This window comes from Rhyacophila brunnea, unplaced genomic scaffold (assembly GCF_057557595.1).
Source record: "Rhyacophila brunnea isolate RB1 unplaced genomic scaffold, BYU_Rbru_1.0 scaffold_16, whole genome shotgun sequence".
Classification (NCBI taxonomy): Eukaryota; Metazoa; Arthropoda; class Insecta; order Trichoptera; family Rhyacophilidae; genus Rhyacophila; species Rhyacophila brunnea.
Window position 1 is genome coordinate 11,887,065 of NW_028232816.1, and position 22,084 is coordinate 11,909,148.

Below are 22,084 nucleotides of genomic sequence, written 5' to 3' on the forward strand. Positions count from 1 at the left end.
GCATCTAACTAATTGAAAGTTTGCTGTGTTTGCTCCCAAATTGTACCGAGCGGCCATTTTGTCACGTGACTTTTTGTATGGGAATAATATTGAATATAGAAGAATGCAGCCTTTGCTTCTAATGTGAATTTTTAAAGTGATTTTTGTATGAAAGAATGCAGGTTTGCGCCTCAAATATTGTTGCCATGTGCATAATGAGCAGCTCTATATTTCTGCATTCATAGGTTATTTTGCCAATTTTTCCAAGATTGCTTGCCTTTGCTTCTATACCCCTCATCATGTACATAATTGTAAATTGTAAAGTAATGCATATCTTTTGATGTATATATAACCAATTTGTAGATCAGTTCTTGTATTTGGGGCAGCTAGATACTGAATTATATTCAGTGAAATGCAAAAATTTAAACAATGACTCTTTGTCAACATAGGTACGTATGTATTCTGTACAATTCGTTTTCAAGAAAGCTTATCATAAATATTAAAATAAAATGTTGTTTCTTTTAGGCACTAAGCAAAACTGACATACTCCGTATTATATTATTAAGTGTCTTTTTATATTATCAAAGCAGAAAAAAATCTATCATGGGTCGGCAACCTTTTATGGGGTATGTTTAACTTCAAGTTATAATAAATAATAAGGATGCAAGAGTTTAAGAGAAAGAATGAAAGAAAAAATATTATTGAGTAGAATCAAAAATAATAGCTTAACCGGTTTTATACCTTCAGTGAGATTTCTCGCTCTATGAGGCCGTGGTCGACAGACCGCACATACAAATTTCACGAGTTATCTCGTCCGACTTTAGGCTCAAATTACTAGCCACTAGGGAATCCAATCCCGAGCCAAAACTCTGATCCCGGGATTTCGGGTATACAATTTGACAATCCCGGGATTGGCATTTTTTTTATTATTAATACAAAATTTTTATATTATATTTTATATATATAAATCTAGTATAATTTATACTATTTAAGACATTTATTGTTAATATTGTAGAATCTCGATCAAGAATCTTGGAAATACATAAGTTTAATGGAGTAAATAATATTGTAATATAAATAATAATGTGAATTTAATATGAGATTGCTGTTTCTGATAGTAAAGACTTAATGAATGGGTTAGCGAGATTTAAAATAGTAAAGCAAACCATGGTGTACTTATGGCCTTTTCGCTTAATAAATCTAATTAGTCAGCCAAATATGAAACTGCCGTAACACGTATGAGATCATGGTGGAATTACTTTGTTAATAGTGCGAAGCATTATTTTTTTCCAATCTTTCTCATTTTTATTAATTTACGTGAAAAAATAAAATCAATCGGCAACTTACACATGGGTATAAATCAAACTGCATTCCAACTCAGTTTATTTCTATATGTAGTTATTTGTTATTAAAAGTATTTTTTCTGTTATATTTTCGTTTTTATTTTATTTTCCATAAAAATTGATAAAAAAAAAAACCAATTATCAATTAATCAATCAATTAATTAATCAATCAATTAATCAAAATCAATAGGGATTGGAATCCCTACTAGCCACTGTCGATTGATTTGCATAATCTAAAAAAATAAACACACAGTGACATGTGTTTGAAAAATTATGAAATACTAAGCCACAAATTATCAGTATTACAGCGATTGTAGTAAGTGCTTCAGAGTTTAAAAATCTGCGGCTTGTCAGATACTGCCATAGTAATATCGTGAGGCATAGAAATAAAGACAAAACACAATTTATGTACCTATCACCATTTGTCTACCTGTTTAATGTGAATTTTGTGACTTATTTTCCTTCAGCCTAATTATCAACATTTCCACTTTAAAACCTTCGAATCGCAACAATCAATTGAGAAGAATTTTAATTATTTTTTTAACTAGTGGCAGAAAATGCTTGTTTGCAAATGTATGTGATTTCAAATGTGACTATCATCTTTGAAACTATGTAGTTAATAATTTTTTTTTTTTTTTTAGTAAAATCAATGAACACGCGTTCTTCAATGTCTAATTACCTATTTTGTTATTTAAACATGTCTGTAGTCCCACCCGGTGATTTTCACAACTTCATATAAAGTTTGTTCAATTCAATACTAGCTGCCCGCAACAACTCCCAACGAGAGCAAATATGGTGTAGTGTGAGATTTGCTGTTAATGAAAAATAAAATTGATATATTGGAAATTTCAAGTTTATTTTATTACATAAAAATGAAATAAGCTATATAGATAGCTACATATTAAAAATTTATTTGTAAATAAGTTAATGTTTAGCTTGCCCACTTTACATGGATTTTTGTAATTCGGCAATTCTTAGATTGAGAGACTGGCCAAAAAACTGAATGAAAATTTATCACAAATAGATGGAAATCAATAAGGTTTGATTTTTTAGCTGCGCTCGTGGAGACATTCTTACAATACGAAATGCGTACATTGCCCACATTCAGTTTGGGCAAACCCAATATAAAATCTGATTGGCTGATAACTACTCCATATTAATCAGTCGAAACCTAATTGGCTGCATATTAGAGGTGAGTTGGAAATACTGTCACCTGTTTGTGTACTCAAGTCTCAGATGAAACTAACCATACTCAGTATGTGTGGCCCAATAAACTTGTTCCAAAAAACTTGTGATGATATCATAGCGAGTCGCTCGCCACTTGGTAGACTTTCAACACTATTGACATTAAATGCGCAAGCGACATAGCACTAGAATACAAGACAATTTTAATTTATTAGGCTATGGCCTATGCATTCGAATGACATAAGTAATGTTAAATATGAACAATAGGTCATAAATTTTGTGTCGCAGCCACATTTCCTCGAGAATGTGGCGAGATGACGCACAGCCGCTTGTTATTACCGCTCAAAAGATGTTTAAAATTTAAAAAAAAATCATTAATATTAATTTTGTTAACAAGAATATTATAACCTAACAGAAAAACAACTCATAAATTTAAAATGTGTTTAAAATTTTATAATACATGGGACATTTCGAAAAGCCGAGCTCAGTATATTTTTTAGCGATTCTATTGAAGCCGATATTTCAAATACTAATATGGAGTTGGTTTTAGTTCCAGTTCAGTATGAGACTTATGTCGCATACGCACGCCAACCGCTCTATATAGTATTCCAAATACTAGTAAGTGTTTTGGAACAAGTTTCGATACTAAGTATTTTTTTATACTGGTAGTAAGTATACTTAGTCTTCAAAATCGACCAGTTTTCCCACCTCTACTGCATATCGTTTAATACCAATATGCCCACCAATGAATAACTCCAAATGCGTTATGAACTGATAGAAATAGTGTATGCATCAAATCTATGTGAATTTAGCTAAAGGCCTATCCTAATAGTCAATAAATGGTTTGTATGGAAGTGAAGATAGAATAGGAATTCCTTTGTTTTTTTTCAGTGAGAGTATTTGCGACCATTTTTTTTTTTAATCTTGTATAAAATGAGTGGATATCAAAATAATGCGTTTTGAATTTGGAATGGTTACATATAAACATAATATTATACGGAAAATACTCTTAAAATTTTTATATACAATATTATGATACGGGCAGAATTTTATATTGGTATGGTCAATCACTCATAGGACGCCGGTTGCCGACCTCCGATTTACATAATTTCGAATATCTCAAAAAACAATCATTCATAAATATTTTATCAAAAAATATTACATACTAAATCGTAGCAAAAATATAAATTGCACCCCATTCTATATATATTTTATTTTTGTAAAAAACAGTTCCATGATTTTTCACGTTATTGTTTGTTAATACCAACTGTTAAATACTTGTATATGTACAAGACTGAATTGTCGGATGGATATTATTGAAACATAATATTACTAATGGCTGCCATATCGAATGTGTTATCGTACAAAATATATTTATTTACACTTCTCGCCAAGTTGACACAATAAAACAACATCAGAATTTAATAAATGTTAATTATTGCTGCAGTCGCGGGTGGAGGTAGGCTGTTAGGATCCAATATAAATAGTGCAACGTAAACCTTGTCAGTCATACATATTATATGTTTGTATTGAACTAAGACTAAAGTTTAAAGATGGTGTTGGTTAGTTTTTATAAATCAATTAAGCCCTGCCTAAACCAAACCATAACAGTGGAGGTAGGCTGTGGAGATCTGACAAAAATAATGAACACTAAACTTTGTTGGTCATATTATTTTTTTGTTCATTGAACTGTGAATAAAAATTGCAAATGATAATTTTATAGACAGAAAAATATTTTTTGACTATTATCCATTATGGCTTGGTTTCGCAGGGTTTAATTAGATTCTAAAACTAACTAGCACCATCTGTAAATTGTAGTCTTTTAGACCATGTCCGATATTGATAAGATCATATGGACCTCCACAGAGTGGCGGTTTGTATTATTAGTTTTTTTTTATACAAGAAATGGATGTTAGCCACTTGCTCAACCTATTAGGTCCATACTCTGACTTCAAACACAAATTGAAAAACAATATGTGTATTTGCCAGACTCAGGATTCAAACCTCAGACTATCATGGAAAGTAGTTCAATGAAAACAAATAAGTATGACTGACAAAGTTTAGTATGCACTATTTATGTCAGATCTTAATAACCTATCGCCACCCTTCGCCACTGGATCATAATATGTATAAATGAATTCTTTATAAAACCATTTTTGACATCTGACAATTTAAAAAATAACAATGCATAGGTTTGTTTCAAAGGCATCTCTTAAATAAACAATTATCTCGCTGGTTCATTCATTAAACTATAAGAATTCCTAATGATAAAAAGAAAATTATTTTTAATACATTCATGATTACATTAAGTCGCGTACACAAGATTCATTAAAAATTATGTTATGTTAAGTATTTATGTAATAACATGAGTTTTTTATACTTGCAAAATATTATATTTATAACGGTCAGTTTCATCTGTCATTACTGTAAGTAACAATTACATAGAATGTTGGTCAACACAATATGGCACAACATCGTTAATATTGAAAAGATAAAACTCCAAAATAGGTATATATTAATTATTGAAAACATCTGTGTTTAAAATATTATCATTTGTCAAAAACACAGTCAAATCCCCCTCATGTTCGCTGCTTCGCATTTGGCCGGAATTCTTTGGAAAGTTGGTGAAGTGTTTCACGCTCGCTGATGAGGCGGTATCCTGTTCTGTCACGCTTTCACTCCGAGTAGTCTCTCGTCTGCCGATAGCTCGTCACTCTCCGATCCTGATTTTTCTTTTTTTATAGAACGATATCGAACCTAGAAGACAATTGAAAATCATTACCAAGGCTGCATACGAGTGGTGAAGTGCACACTAAACTTTGTCAGTCAAGCGTATTTTTTTTCATTGAAATAACACTACAATGTGTAGATAGTGTTAGTTGGTTCTTAAAATTCAATTAAATCCTGCTTAATTCAAGCCATAGTAGATAATGGTAAAAAAATATTTGTTTACCTAATAAATACCTATCTAAAATTATGCTATTAACGGCCCACATGCTCAGCGTAGGTCAAAATGGAGATTTTATGCTATTTTCAAAGCATGATCCTGGACATTCCTTAAACATTGTAGATAATCTATTTATATAATTTTGAAGCCTTATTATCCTTTATATTTATTTTAAACATTTGATGACTGCAAAAAGTATTTTTATTACATAAAATAGTATTCTTTTAAACCTCTCGCTCTAATGTTTTAGAATATAGTCATATTTCAGTACATCCATGTGCAGTGGTGTTACGACTTTTTATGTTTATTAATTTTTAAAAGCATTTATAAAACCATTAGTAAAATTTATGTCAACATTATTTTAGTGAAATATTTACGATAAAAAATTATATTGATAATCTCTGTGATCCCAAATTTGACAAGAATTAGGCATTTTATTATTCAAAAAATGGGCAAGATTTACACATTTAAAGATAATTCTAAAGATACTGATTATAAGCTATGTCTTTGACCATTCAAATGTGATAAAAATTCTACGAATAATGTTTGCTTTATAATAATTATTGACCTAAGAATAAGGTAGTATTTTTTTTGAAATACGCCATTTCTATTGGCATTTCCCAGTGGTTAAGCTACAACATACGACCATAGCCATAAATTGACAAATGATAAATGAAGTAGGGAGTAAGATCATGTTAACGCGCGTGTTTGAACATGTACCTAACCGAAAAAAAAATATTTTTTTAAAAAAGAATTGACTTACATACATTATTAATCGAAGGCTCTAGGAACAAAAACTCAATTTCATATTTTCCCAAAGCCCAATGTAGTCAGGCCGTGACATGAAACAGTAAATTTCGATCGTAGTGCTGGCTATTGCTCGTACTTCAAGTGCAATATGGTAAACAGTTTGTAACAGTTGTTTCACATGGTAATTAATACATTAAAGGATTTAAACGAAATATACAATCGAAAATCTTCATTTACTGTGAACAGGTTACCTCTTAAATTCGAAAATAATTCATAACAAGCACTACCGTTGTCACTCGCAATTCAGTGCACCGGCCTGTCTACAGTCAGCCTTGGATTTTCGAATGGATGCAACAATATACAATGTATATTTTACAAGGCAAAATTTACATTGGAAACTAGCGTAACATAACAGAATGGGATGTAACAATGGTGTAAAGACTCGGGTGTGATGTGAAAAGTTACCTTAGTTTTTATTTTAGTATTATCTGGATGTGGTCGGTACATTAGAAAATTATCTGTCACCCAAAACATCAGTATCTGAAAAAAAGAATGAGTAAATAATTTATAGAAAGATATTTTATAAATATAATAGGAAACACAAAGTTAAGAAGATATTTATAAATAATTTTATTGGATGCCAAAGATGATTTTGAATATAATATGTTAGAAATAATGGATAATTAGTGTCCGTTTGTGTCGTCCACGCTGTCTAGTTTTTTATTGAGATATTATAGAAAACATTGGATGCCCCAGATAGTAGCACCGCTTTACAAGTGCCACGAATCTTCCAGTGGCCACAGGCCTTGCGTGTACGTTTGGAAGGCTGTTCGACATGAATCATGAAGTCCTGACAAAGAATAAAAAGAAGTAATATTCCATTTACCTAATGTATTTTTTCCCGTTTCTGGGAGCGGTAAAGACCTGAAACCCCCCTCCATGTATGCGCGCCTGATTGTTACAATATTTAATTTAATTTATCTGTTAATTTATGTATTCGAGACATCAAAATATTGTGGACGTGGACATAACAAATTTAAATTCAGCACGTTCACAACATGAGATTTACATTATAACAAATATTACTCTCACGCAGCGTTGCCATGTCTACTGAAATTTCAATAGATTTACTGATATTTTTTGTTAATATATTGAATTTATGATTTTTTTTCGGAATTCTAAAAATCTACTGATGTTTTGATATTCATGTTTTCCATAATATTTGTAAGTAAACTGATGATTAGTTAAACAATAAACTTGAAATGATTAACGCACACCTTAAATTATTAAGTCCGCAATAGAATTTAACAAAAAATAAGCTTTCTTTAATAACCTTACAAGTAATTTTTGTCTAAAAAAAGGTCGCGTTATTCACCTTACGTGTAATAAAAATGGAATTACTTGATTTTGTCGGTAGGAATTTATCTAAAAAAAAGTATCGTTAATCACTTTACGTGTAATTTTTTGAAAATGCAGAAAAGCATTGGTCATTCAACGAGTACCGTTCTGAATACTTCATCTACTGAATTTTTTTGTCACATTCTACTGAAATTTAAATTTTGACTTGGCAACACGTAAGAGTCTCACGAGAGAGAAGAAGAAAAAATAAAAAAAACATGAACAATTTATATACAATAAAATAAAGTTATGTCCATGTCTTTAGGGAACGCATTGACTTGTCTTGCACCCCTCGCTAATGGTGCCTGATAGGCATGACTCGAGGAAACAGTTCAGACCCAGAATAAAGGGCTGCGACCACGTAGGTAATTGACAGACGTTTATAAATTAAAATTCTTTATGACGCCAGGATTGGAAGCCATCTCTGGTGATAGCAGGCAAAAATGTCAGAAAGAGCAGAAGTGACCTACGAGATTCAAGAGAGTGAAAAGTGAGCATGCCTTGTAGAAAGGCTGGTGTTTGTATCGTAATTAATTATTCCATATTTAATAGCTATTTATACTTAAAAATCAAGTTGTTTTGTCATTTTTAATGATAAATAGCTATTAAATATGGAATAATTAATTGCGATACAAACACCAGTGTTTATCAAGTTATTTTTATGCGATACTTATATCAGTTTAATGACACACATACAATATAATATAGAGCAAAACATGCATTAGAAACTAGAATACATTATTTTTATCAGTAATTATAGCGGAAAGCAGTTTTGAAATCCATCCATATACTTTTAACTACTCTTATCGATAGGGTGTCAATAATCAAAACACAATTAAAATTTATTTATTTTACACAATATATGGCGAATATGACAAATTAGAAATTTCACAATATTTCAACAGAAGACATGGTTATAAGAACAGTAAAACACTACATGGAAGTACATAGTATGAGCTAAGTAGACCCGACTTAAAATTATAAAACAACGTCCACCTAAACTCATCCTCGCACAAGTGGAATATATCAATATCCAAAACAGAATTATTGCCCTCCCAATTGACATTACCAAGTGCAAATTAGTTCTACACCTTAGGAGAAAAAACAACTGATGCTTCTCCAGACGTGGGCAGATACGGCTCTTCGTTGGGTTAAGTGCGGCTCCCAATATCTCTTGATACAAATATAGGTATTTTCTTTCCTCATTATACCTACTTGTATTTTCGCGAGTTTTCCTTTCTAAATATTGTAGCAGTTCTTTATAGCAATTAAGATAATGTGTACACATGTAATTAAATTTTAATTTGTGTATTTAATACTACGTGAGAATGTGACTATAGGTGGATCTTTAGAATTATATGAAAATCCAGAATGTGGCTCTCGTTGACCATATATGCCCATCCCTGGTCTATTCTATACACAAGGCGGCTATCGACGATAGTTAATCATATTTATGTATTGAGGTATTATAATCGTTACAATAAGTTAGCCGTCAAAACTGTCTATCTTGCTCTAAAAGTTAACACAGCGAAGAGAGGTGCTTTTAAAACATAGCACTTTTTGACAGTTTTAAGTGTTGTTTTATTTGGCTCGTGCACGCAATTATGAGATGTCGCAATAATTATAAATGGTAGCATTTCTCAAGATTAACAATTTTGCACTTACCAGATATAAAAACTATATCACCATAGAAAAGATTTATCTTCGACACCTGTGATTGGAGTTATTCTGAGAACCGTATTATATTGTTCATGACGTTTTTAAAATAATATAGACTTCTCGTATCCAGCAGTGCTTAAGGCTATACCTCAGTTGAGCCATGGTCTAAAAAGATCGTGGCTAGGCGATGCGCGGATTGCGGGTCGCTGGTGCAAATGACGCATGCCGAACGAAATATAATTTGTCATATAAATCCAACATGCGTTCATTTAATGTTCTGTTTATTGTTCTATTAGTAACAATAATAATATATTCATTTACATGTTTTCTTTTTCAAGTAAATGGGTAATGTTTTTAGTTATCTTTACACGATTTAAGAATTAATACCCTCGTCGCCATCACGAAACAAATTGACATATTCACACCTCGACGTTCGCTCTCCGAATGCCAGCGAGTCCAAAATTTCATCGCACCTATAGTTGAAAATTATTTGCCGTTTCACTGATGTATCGTCTTAATCTTTATGTAATAATTTCAATATATAGCTTACATTTACGAAGAACGGTATGATTAGCATTATCACAGCCAGCTCGAGGCGAGGATCTTTCACTGGGGACAGAACCAGGTCAGTGACTCCGACTTTACTCAGGAACCACACCGCCAATCCCATAATCGCTTTCATAACCACCATTATGAGAGCGTATAAGGCACATTGGCAACCCCAAGAGCAGGCAGACGCTGGTTTTCCTGAAATAATTAAGGTGCATAAAAATTAATAATCTGGATAAAAGAAGACACCCATGATAGCCGTGTGTTAACGTTTCGGCCTATAATATCGTGGGTCTTGGATCTGGCAAAAAATTCATGTCATATTGTTTGAACTCAGAGTATGGACCTACTACGTTGAGTAAGTGGCTAACATTCATTTCTTGTAAAAAAAAAAAACAAAAATATCTTCATTCTGTGGAGGCGCATTTTTAGGGCGGTCCTGTGGTGATTTTATTTCTTTTAGTTACCGCTGTAAGACTACAGTTGTCCAGAACTTAGTAATATTGGGGTATATTGCTATGCCCATATTTTGATGTAGAAAACATATTTCCCTGCGTCAAGTAAGGGCACCCTTTCTAGGATACATGGTGACACAAAAAGTGACAGAATTTCAAATGCTTACTCTATCGAATTCACGATGATTTCATTATCTACCTGATCTGACGCCTACTAGTACTGCTAATGGTAGAAATCTGAAAATACTAATAAAAAATAGCACTAAAATGTTTAAATATGTTTTTTCAAAACTACAAATTATCACTTACAGTCAATGAGGTTCGATTTTTTGGCTGCGCATATATAGACAGACGTTCTAAAAAAAACCATACATTGCCCAGATTCAATTTGGGCAAATCCGATATAAAATCTCATTGGTTGAAAACCACTCCATACTAATCGGTCGATACCTCATTGGCTGTATACATTTTAATACCAATGCACCAACCAATGACTGGCTCCAAATGCTTTACTACCTATCAAAAAATGTGTATGCATCAAATCGATGTAAATTTAGCCAAAGACCTATCCTATTATGGTAATCAATGCTTAAAGCTATCTTAATCAATTAATGTAGCGTTTTTGACTGAACTATTATGTTCGTAAAACGTGGTGTGCAACCAATATGGACTGATAATGCATGAGAGTTCAAAAAATGAAGAGTAAAAAACGTGGCATGGAAAGGTGCATGTTGAAAATAATGTGGAATTACCAATGACATTAATATGGACGAAGCATCTAGAAAATAAAATGACACTCACTTTGTGTCGGGTCTGCCGGATGGCGAAATTCATATTTTAATATCGGTATCCTACGCTCAAATGAACATTCTGCTTGCAAGCGGTCTGGCGACACCGCTGAGTCTGCCCATACAAAATTTCTGACTGTCAGGTTTCGACTCCACCGTTATTATTGTGTTACAAAATGCCAATGTGCCTAGTTAAAAATTGTAAAAAAATCTACTAAACACTCCAAGAAAGATGGGATATCACTTTTCATGTGTTAGTATTATTTATTATTTATAAAATGCCATTTTAAGATATTGATGAATGTTTATTCAATGCAATTGAATGACAGGAACCATTGGACAGTCAGTCGCCTGTGATTCGCTGGGCTCACTTGCGTCTAATCTCCGAGAAGTCGTAAGTAACCGAGAATCTGTTTCTAACGCAATGAGTCATGACACTAATACGCCATTACAATAAAGGTTATATTACTATAAATTCTCGAAGCTTGTATCGCATAATGGAAACGGATACGTCATATGGTCACGTGACATCTACCTATACATCTGTGAATGACTTTCATGCACAATTTCTCGTGCGCGCCGGGTATGAAGTGAGTTGTCCATTTAATATGTCATTCGGAATTACCATAAAAGAAACAATGAAAAATATAACAAAGGTGATGAAATGATATTATATTAGATATGACGTCTTCCGGTGAATAAATGACTGTTGGACTATGTAGTCATGATGGTGCCAATGACCACTAAACGGTAGAGAAAATGGCGGTGAAAACTTAAGGGAGACCTTCATCCAACAGTGGATCGACCCTAACTGATGGTGATGATTATAATAATTATTAATGTAGGTTATTGAATAGATGCAGTTTAGTGCAGACATTACGGTTAACCGGTTAACTTTGCGGAGCAATATTGTTCCATAAATGGTAGCGTATTTTAAAAAATCGATGCTGACAACCAAATTGATTTTATCCAAGGAAATTCAAAATTACCAAAATATTGGGAATGTAACTATTTAAATCTTCCAGCGTAGATATAATAAGGTGAATGAAGTTTTTAATAATAAATTAAATTGAAAATACCATAGACAAAAATAATAGGTATTTAGTTTTAATGAAATATTTTTGTGCCAAGGTTGAATGTCGAATTGACTTCTGGAAAATGAAACTAGACTTACCATATTCACCAAAATTGATCCTGTGGTAACCGTGAATTCGTGACAGCATCTGAGCTATCTTTATACCAGCATATATAATTAGTAATCCTAATGTAGAGTCTAACAAGAAGTTAATTATGTACCTAGAAAGAAAAAAATTACATATTTCAGTAAACATACGCATGTCAGTCATTCATATGTTTGCTATATTAAAACGCATCAGCATTCCCGTGCGAAATAGCAAAATGACTGCTAATTTCTGTAACTTGTGATTACAGTGGCGAAGGGTGGAGGTAGGCTGTGGAGATCTGACTAAAATAGTGAACACAACTCTTTCATACATATTTATTTTCATTGAACTAAGGAAACAAATTCAAAATGGTGTTAAGTTTTTAAAATTCAATTTAAACCTGCCCTACAGCATAACAGTGTAGGTAGGCAATGGAGATCTGACAAAAATAGTGCACACTAAAATTTGTCAGTCATATTTAATTTATTGTATGAAAAGTAGATACATGGGGTCCTCATTATCCAAGTCTGTATTCGTCATTCTCAAAAAAAAAATCCAAAAACCCATAAAAAACACAAGCGCAATAGTTCACAGTTGTCAACTGTCGCTTTCAACCTTTCAATCCCACACTCCTACGCTATTTCTGTCTAGCTCACATGTCTTTCTTTTCTAAACGTGTCACAATTAAACCCATTTACTAAGTAATTTTGGTCCCCGTTGAAAGCGGATTTGCTTAAAGAGGTATTTTTTCAGTCTCAATTACCCTCAGATAACGAGGACCCTCTGTACTTTAATAAAAAGAATGCTATATTCTTAGATGTTGAATATATTTAGTCTTAAACTAAAATTTATTTAATTAAAGAATATCAAATTACTGCTTATTTTAGAGGATTTAGAGTTGTCATTAGTCCATTGTTTTTTCCACTAGGTTTTTTTCATTATTTACTAATTAATGTATTTTCTCTAACATAGCAATTTTAAAATTACAACACTATAACGTACATAATATTTAAAGTTATTAAGCCAAGATAGATAATTCATTATCGTACCAAGTGCACGGGTCACCGATGAACTGTGAAGCTAGCCACACGTTGGCCATATGAATTATGAAGGCTCCCATTCCTTGCTTGGACGTATCGTAAAACCAAATAAGCCATGGCCGTCTCGTGTAGATTGGTTCACAGAATCGTTTTCCTGGAATAACAAGAAAATGTTTTTTAAAAAACATTTTATAATAATGAACTTACTCCACGTTCGAATTTTCCAAGTAAATATAGGTTTATTATTAACTTAAATAATACACAATTTTTGTACTAATTCCACTTTTATTAAATACTAGCTGAAGTACCCGGCTTCGCACAGGGTCGCTTCGTGGTTATATTTATCTTAGATATTTGAAAAATAATAAGAGGTAATTATTTTTTTAATATTAAAATATCTGTGTAATACAATATGGCAATATGAAAATAATTCTAATAGGAGTAAAGGTCAAACATAAGAACACTAAATTAAAATCGAATCCAAAATATGAAAACGTTATTAATGTTATTAATATGTAGTAAAAAAAAAATCAAAATTGGATGGAAAAAACAAACAACAAACTTTGTATTTTATATAATAATAATTTAGAAACCTTCGCAGGTGTGCGCACAACAACTGACAAAAGTTTCATTGCAATCGGATGAATGGTATAGGAGCGCATACGAATAGTAGAAGAAGATAATTTTCTAAATCAGAAATCTTTGTGGGCATGCGCATGACAACTCACCAAAGTTTCATTGCAATCGGATTAATGGTATAGGAACGCATACGAATAGAAGAAGATGGTTGTACTAATTCAAAAACCTTCGCGGGCGTGCGCACAACAACTGATCAAAATTTCATCACAATCGGATGAATGGCATAAGAACGCATACAAATAGAAGAAGAAAAAGATGATTGTACTAATTGAGAAACCTTTGCGGGCAAGAGCACAACACTTGATCAAAATGTCATTGCAATCGGATGAATGGTATAGGAACGCATAAGAATAGAAGTAGAAGATGATTTTCTAATTCAGAAATCTTTGTGGGCATGCGCACGACAACTCACCAAAGTTTCATTGCAATCGGATGAATGGTGTAGGTACGAATTCGAATAGAAGAAGAAGATGATAGTTTTACTAATTCAGAAACCTTTGCAGGCGTGCGCACGACAACTCACCAAAGTTTCATTGCAATCGGATGAATGGTATAGGAACGCATAGGAATAGAAGAAGATGGTTGTACTAATTCAGAAACCTTCGCGGGCTTGCGCACAACAACTGGTCAAATTTTCATCGTAATTGGATGAATGGTATAAGAACGCATACGAATAGAAGAAGATAGAATGAAGAAGAAGAAGAAGATGATAGTTTTACTAATTCAGAAACCTTTGCAGGCGTGCGCACGACAACTCACCAAAGTTTCATTGCAATCGGATGAATGGTATAGGAACGCATACGAATAGAAGAAGATGGTTGTACTAATTCAGAAACCTTCGCGGGCTTGCGCACAACAACTGGTCAAATTTTCATCGCAATTGGATGAATGGTATAAGAACGCATACGAATAGAAGAAGATAGAATGAAGAAGAAGAAGAAGATGATGATTTTTCTAATTCAGAAACCTTCATGGATGTGCATACAACCACTTACCAAATTTTCATTGCAATCGGATGAATGGTATAGGAACCAAGGAAGAAGAAGAAAATACTTGTACTAATTCAAAAACCATTGCGGGTGTTACCACAATAACTGACGAAGGTTTCATCGCAATCGGATGAATGGTATAGGGACCATACGAATAAAAGAAAATAGAATGAAGAAGAAGAAGATGGTTGTACTAATTCAGAAACCTTCGCGGGTGTTGGCACAATTATTGACGAAAATTTTATTGCAATCGGATGAATGGAATAGGAACGCATACGAATAGAATAATATAGAATAGAAGAAAAAGAAGAAGATGGTTGTACTAATTCAAAAACCATTGCGGGTGTTACCACAACAACTGACGAAGGTTTTATTGCAATCGGATGAATGGTATAGGGACCATACGAATAAAAGAAGATAAAATGAAGAAGAAGAAGAAGAAGAAGATGGTTGTACTATTTTAGAAACCTTTGCGGGTGTTAACACAATAACTGACGAAGGTTTCATCGCAATCGGATGAACGGTATAGGAACCATACGAATAAAAGAAGATAGAATGAAGAAAAAGATGATTTTTCTAATTCAGAAACGTTCATGAATGTGCATACAACCACTTACCAAAATTTCATTGCAATCGGATGAATGGTATAGGAACCATACGAATAAAAGAAAATAGAATGAAGAAGAAGAAGAAGATGATGATTTTTCTAATTCAGAAACCTTCATGGGTGTGCATACAACCACTTTCCGAAATTTCATTGCAATCGGATGAATGGTATAGGAACGCATACGGGACAGACACACAGACAGACAGACATACAGACAGACAGACATTCATTTTTATATATTAGTATAGCCTATACTCTTCCCGCAAGTGCAAGCAATAAGTTTACAAAGTTTTATCGCAATCGGATGAACAGTATGGCTGCGCATTAAATACGAACAAACAAACACACAAACACACAAATATTAATTTTTATATATTAGATTAAACCGGTCCAGTTAGGTACTATAAAATTGCATTTTGTTTTAAATTAATAATACAATGCATTTCCGCCATGAATTGACAGTTACCAGTGTTAACACCATAAGAGAAATTAAAAATAAATTATATAATGAATATTGAATTGAATGTGTTCATTCGCATCTAGCCAAATAATTATTACATTAAAATTCTACATAAATAGCTAAGACAATGACCTTTTAAGCTGATGAAACTGTTCCTGATCGTTATTAAATGGTGTGGATTAATAAATCACTCTAGATAATATTTCTAGTTTTTTAAAATCTAATTCTATATAAGTAATGTCTTTCCATCATTTTTCAACGTGAATGATGAAGTATAGTTTTATGAATATTTAACGAGTTAAGGATAAAAGAGAATAAAGCGATGATTACATTATGATCATGTCACGGCGATAAATTTAGTCTATGGTTTCGTCATTCCGCAGAATATTTTGAATGATCTCTATAAATTCAATGATGGAGAGTGCTAACCCTAATGTAATAGTATTTTGAATTATCACTCATAATTCATGCTAATTTCAATGAATTTTAACAGTTTCTACGTGTGCGTACGTTAAAATTATTATTGTTAATTAATTATTGCATCCATAGACAATATTTTCAACAGAACCCAATCAGCAGACCATAGATAATAGACGTAAACACCAGACATAGATAATAATTGAATAAAAAATCCACAGAGAAAACCACAAAAAGCAAAGAACAGGATATTTTGACATGAGTTGAAAATGTGTAGGGGTGCAGAAAATAGAAAAAAACGTTTATTGACAAGTGCTGTTCATGATGTAGCGCGATACGTGTGAGATGACCTTATTGTTTTACTGGCGATATCGGCAGATTTTGTTAACTGACAATGTAAAATTCTTTTTATTGAACATACATACTTAATTTGAAAACACTTCTGAGAAATATTTATATATTTCCAATAGAAAATTTGAAAATTTTATTTGATTATTAATTAGAAAAAAGAATTTCAAGTATTTAATATTTTTGTACAAAATCGATGTTTTGTAAATTAATATAAAAAATATTAAAACTATGAATTAGTCAAAAATCTTTATGAAGAAAAATTGAAAACTTAATAAACTAAATTTTAATAATAAATATGACCATAAAATATATGTTATAATAAGATGGGGACGTAAACAAAATTCACATTTCATAACATTCTTCTTAAATTGTAGGTTTATCTTTGACTTAAAAATCTTTTTAATGTTTTCAGATACATATTTATTAATTAATACAGTTGAAATTGTAAATTATCCAAAAATGTCTCTAATTGCAAGCTTCGTATTTTTCCGCTAGGTGCCTCTTTAAAAGAGGCTCAGTAAAGGCTTCACCTTAACAAATTATGTATGTTCAATAAAAAGAATGTTACATTCTTAAATCTTGTGAATGATTCCTTGAATAAAGAAAATAGTTAATTAAATTATTAGCAAGTTCAAGTATGTTACAACAAAAAATCTTGGAGTGATCTGTGACATCGGTTAGTATAAAATAATTTAATAACTACTTTGATTTCAAATACAAAAGCCGATTGCTAATAGTAACGCAATTTAGAAAGCGCTTCCGAGAGTATTGTAAGAATCATCAGTTAAAATTCATCACAATTATAGCGCCTGTGCACTTTATGGATTTACTTGCAACAATAGAGTGTATTTTAAACTATCACGACAATAACTGTATACACGTAAAAGTGCTGACTGTCTCTCCAATCTCATTCTTCAAGCATAAGCGAGATGCAATGTTGTCATCGCATGGTGTTATTTGACAGATTCAGACAGGTTCGGACAAGTTCATAGATAATCGGTAGACGTCAAAATATCCTGTGCGGTGTAGTTCGTATATTTTCCAGCAGGTTCACCAACATCGTTCTTATCGTTGCGCATGCGCACCGCCATGCAAGTACCAATTATTGCGGGAAAATTCAGAACCTTCCGAACTTTTTTGATACATTCATGCAATCTTGTAACTTGCATGAGAATACGTGTTTACACATGCATTTCCTTGTTATGGCCGTGATACTATGTACTGTCAGCAGTAAATCCATGCACATATAAATGGGATATAAACATGTATTATCATGCAAGTTGCAAGATTGCATCCATGGAACAAAAAAGTTCAGTGGCTTCTGAATTTTCATGTGATAGTTGGAGCTTGTGTGATATCTGCGGCTGTGCAGTAGAATAATAGTGGCGAACCTGCCGAAAAAAATACGGACTGCACCACGCAGCGCATTTTGACGTTTACCAATTTTCACAGTAATTGGTACTTGCACGGCGATGTGCATGCACAGAAGAATAATACTGGCGAACCTGCCGGAAGAAATACGAACTACACCGCACAGAACATTTTGACGTTTACCAATTATCTATAAACCTGTCAAATAGCACCATACAATGACAAAATCGCGTTTCGCTTGCGCTTGAAGAATGAGATTGTGAGAGACAGTCAGCACTTTTACACCATGCATGTGTATATTAGCTATCTATTAGATATGTTTATAGTGTAATAATAAGGTGTTTCTAAACTTACCTAAACCTAACACAACCTACTTAAGTACCGTGTAACTATGTTGTGGATTTTGATTTGTTTTTAGTTCTCAAATGATCACAACATAAAAAACGATTTAGTGAACTTCATAATATTTACATATCTATATATTTAAATAGAATTACATGACTTTCTTGAAGTGACAAAATTGAATTCACTGTTAAGTACTTACCAATTAAGCAAGTGAAGGCCAAACCGGCTAGTAAAACTTGTAAAAACCATCCATAAGTATCAGTCAATGCATCTTTACTGCAGTGTAAAGGAGACCAGTGCGTTCCATTAAGAGAAGTATTATTAATAAGTAGCTCGGACATCGCTACGTAAATAATAAATCAAGTAAGTATGCGAAGGAGATAGGTAATTCGTCAGTAAATGAGTTTAAAATAATATGCCATCACTGTACTATTACAATAATAACACATGCGCACGTATGCTAATTCTCATATAATAACTGCGGTAAAGTTAAACGCACTAAGCATCACACACGTATGCCGATAAACTATTTATTTATACAAAAAACTTTCGATCGCATATCGAATAATATTGTATGTGACATATGACATGACGTTTGACTTTGACACCAAGGAAACGTTGCCGTTTTAATTACAGTATAGTACATGTGAGAAAATATCCATCCAGTCAGACATTTGGAAAATATAGTATTTTCGTAAATAGTACGGAGTTCCCGTAAGGAAAGAAATTTTGCTGTAAAAATACGTTTCTCGGAAAACTAAGATAATATTTTGATGTTTCTCAAATGCCTGTTATTTTTTTTTGAGGAAATACATAAATTAATATAGGTACGAAAAGACAATATTTTCGGTGTACTATATTAAAAGATGACGGAATATCAGGGTGGTCGCGATCCTCAGCCATGAGGGAACGACCAATAAGAGATATTAGACTATAGTACAGATTATAGTACGCGAGAGAAAAGGTCAAATACTATATCAGTAATAGTGTTGGCAGCACTTGTTCCATCAGCTGTCAGTCGGTGTCGGTATTGCTGTATTTGAAAATAAGCGTTTCCTTAAAATATTTCTTTTATATTCCGTATTTTCCAAAGAGATTAGCGTGCAATGTCTGGTATTTTCCATTATTTCTTAACTTTATTCTACTAATAAAGTAAAATAAAATATTTAAAATTGTTCCAACTACAATTACAATTCATCTAGGTATATTATTATAGTACCAGATTTTTTAAAACAAATGTTATGTACAGTAAAATATTAGCCGGAAAAAAATATTTAGACGGATGACGGTAACAGTTGTAAAAAGCCATTGAGAATAATTATGAGGCTAAATATATTGCTTTTATTTTGATCGTATCTATAGTGTTTCATTGGAATCTGCTATCTCAATAAATATATTACCTGGGAAAATGGTGTCAGTCGCTATGTGCTAGCAACATTATTTATTTCCACTGAAATACTGGCAGCATTAAAATTGTGCATTTTGCTGCGTTTAATTTAAACGGATATGAATATTCGATAGGCCGCTTAAATGTCATTAACTTTTTTGTTATGGTTGACAGTGAAGTGAGGTTATTGGAAAAACATAATAAATCATGGATGAAGTGATCTGTTGGTTCCCATTAAAATATGAATAATCGGAAGTAAAATTTCCCTAGAGGAAATTTTCAATTAATGTGACCCGTACGATGTCAGCAGTCAATGGTATTTGATTTCTAACTCTACTGTCAAAATTATATTCGCTTGGGTTTGCCGTTTGTACCAGTTCTCTTAACCTGAAGATCTTACGCCTTGTTTTGTAAATTGTGTTATATATTTGCTTAAAAAATGTGGAAATTATTTTATCAACTAATTATAAGTGGGATACTGGGCGGGCATTGTCAGAATGCTATAACTAGCGGCAAACATGATTTCTTGTTGGTGATTTTATCTTAAGTGGTTGGTGTTCATATTATTGTGTATGATAATATTATTATAATCACTTTTATAGTAATTGGTGTGGGAATACGAGAGACCTCCGCATTTTAAAACGCAATCACTAACTGACTGATTTAAATAGTTTCTATGTCTAATTTCATTTCTTTTGTGTAGCTGTCAAAAACATTATTTTTAATTAAAATTAAATTATTGTTCTTTCTTTGGTATTCTTCAACAAATAATGGTTTTCAACAAAATCAATGCAAAGGTCAAAGATCGTTCTTTGTTTAAATATTATATTTTTCAATTCTAGTAGGTAGGTAAATTTTGTAGATATATAACTAAAGGCAAGTCTATATTGATTTAGAACATTTATAATCACATAATCACAACCTAGTGAAGAGATAATATAAGACAATATTGAAACCATAGATTAAAGGTGTTTGTTTTTAAATGTCTATTTAATTTTAATATTCAAATGATTGTAATAGGTAGGTAGTTGATTGATTATAAATATTGTAGATAATGTTAAAAACAATTTTATTTGGTACAAGTTGGTTATAGGGAATACAGCGGCAAACACATTTTGAAAATAGCCGATATACCTACTGGATTATTTGTTAGGTTAACCTAACCTAACCTAACAAATAATCCAGTAGGTATATCGGCTATTTTCAAAATGTGTTTGCCGCTGTATTCCCTATAACCTACTGTGCCTTTTATTTATATCCAAATACTTCCTAACATAAGGAATAAAATAACAATTTTATCGATTCCATCATATTAAATAGGTCGGTACTAACACTTTTTGGTTTTATAAATACACTACTTATTAATTCTAGAAAGCCTTCCTCACCTAATTAATCTTGAATATGCGCAGATACCTATTTCGTTTAGTGCACAGCAATTAGTCAGAGCAATTGTGATTATTGTTACGGTTACCATTCTCAACCAACACTTGAGTACATAGATATAGATTACATGGAAATTACAATTTTCACCTGCACTAATAAATTTCTTTCGACTATTTATTTTGTGGATGCGCGTATCAAAATTTTAATGAATTTATTTGTAGGTATCCCTTGTAGAAATAATCAAATTCAAGCGGTAATAACGGTAGGGGCAGCACTTTCCCTAGGTAGTGGTGAAGGGTCGAGGTAGGCTGTTAAGACCTGCCATTAACAGTGCACACTAAACTTACGTTAGTCAAACGTATTTATTTTCCAGAACTCTACTATGAGTAGATAGTGTTTTGTAGTAGTTAGTTTTTTTTAAATTCAATTATACTGCCTAATCGAAGCCATTGTAGATAATAGTTAAATATTCGTTTATCTATAAAATATCTAAAAGTATGCTATTAAACCATACATACTTTTTGATATGTTACAGATAGTAGAATATTTTTGATCGATTATGGTTTGGTTTGGGAAGAACTTAATGAATTAAAAAAAATAACTAACATCATCTGTAATAATACTTATGTACCTATTCTTAATTCAACGAAATCAAATAAGTATGACTGAAAAAGTATACACTATTTTTGTCGGATTGCCCATAACGCATACCTAGACAAAGTTTGATTTAGGCAGGGTTTATTTTTTTTATTAAACACCACAACAGGCCGTGAAGCCCAATAATAGTAGTAAAACTCCCAGGCTTGAGGAATTTACATATTAGATTATGTAAATATATTTTGACATCACCGTGAATCGAACCCAGAACTCCGGGATGTA

At 32.3% G+C, this 22,084-nt stretch overlaps 2 protein-coding genes across 3 annotated transcripts in view; one reads left to right on the top strand and one right to left on the bottom strand.

Annotated features, from left to right (window-relative positions):
- Window positions 1-3,395: 3,395 nt before the first annotated feature.
- Window positions 3,396-19,013, bottom strand: LOC147074390 (store-operated calcium entry regulator STIMATE-like). The gene is made up of 6 exons (XM_085944116.1): window positions 18,635-19,013; window positions 13,266-13,410; window positions 12,228-12,349; window positions 9,812-10,008; window positions 6,670-6,744; window positions 3,396-5,264 (listed from the first exon to the last, which is right to left on the bottom strand). Exons 1-6 carry the CDS (start codon window positions 18,774-18,776, stop codon window positions 5,175-5,177), a joined length of 771 nt encoding a protein of 256 aa, XP_085800242.1. The 5' UTR covers window positions 18,777-19,013; the 3' UTR covers window positions 3,396-5,174.
- An 899-nt stretch (window positions 19,014-19,912) lies between these two features.
- Window positions 19,913-22,084, top strand: part of Dab (DAB adaptor protein) — a 60,159-nt gene continuing 57,987 nt past the window's right edge. The window contains exon 1 of one of the 2 annotated variants that reach the window (XM_085944118.1): window positions 19,913-20,138. Coding sequence is in view for 1 of the 2 variants with exons in the window: in XM_085944120.1 (XP_085800246.1) it covers window positions 20,123-20,138 (16 nt within the window). In the remaining variant the exon portion in view is untranslated. The remainder of the gene's footprint in view (window positions 20,139-22,084) is intronic. The other variant, XM_085944120.1, reaches the window with a different exon arrangement.

Excerpts from the sequence above, each read along its gene's own strand:
- LOC147074390 (XM_085944116.1), bottom strand. The coding sequence starts at position 18,776 with ATGTCCGAGCTACTTATTAATAATACTTCTCTTAATGGAACGCACTGG. Across the intron at positions 10,009-12,227 it reads GATCAATTTTGGTGAATATG|GAAAACCAGCGTCTGCCTGC; the intron begins GTAAGTCTAGTT and ends TAATTATTTCAG. Across the intron at positions 6,745-9,811 it reads TCATACCGTTCTTCGTAAAT|ATACTGATGTTTTGGGTGAC; the intron begins GTAAGCTATATA and ends TCTTTTTTTCAG.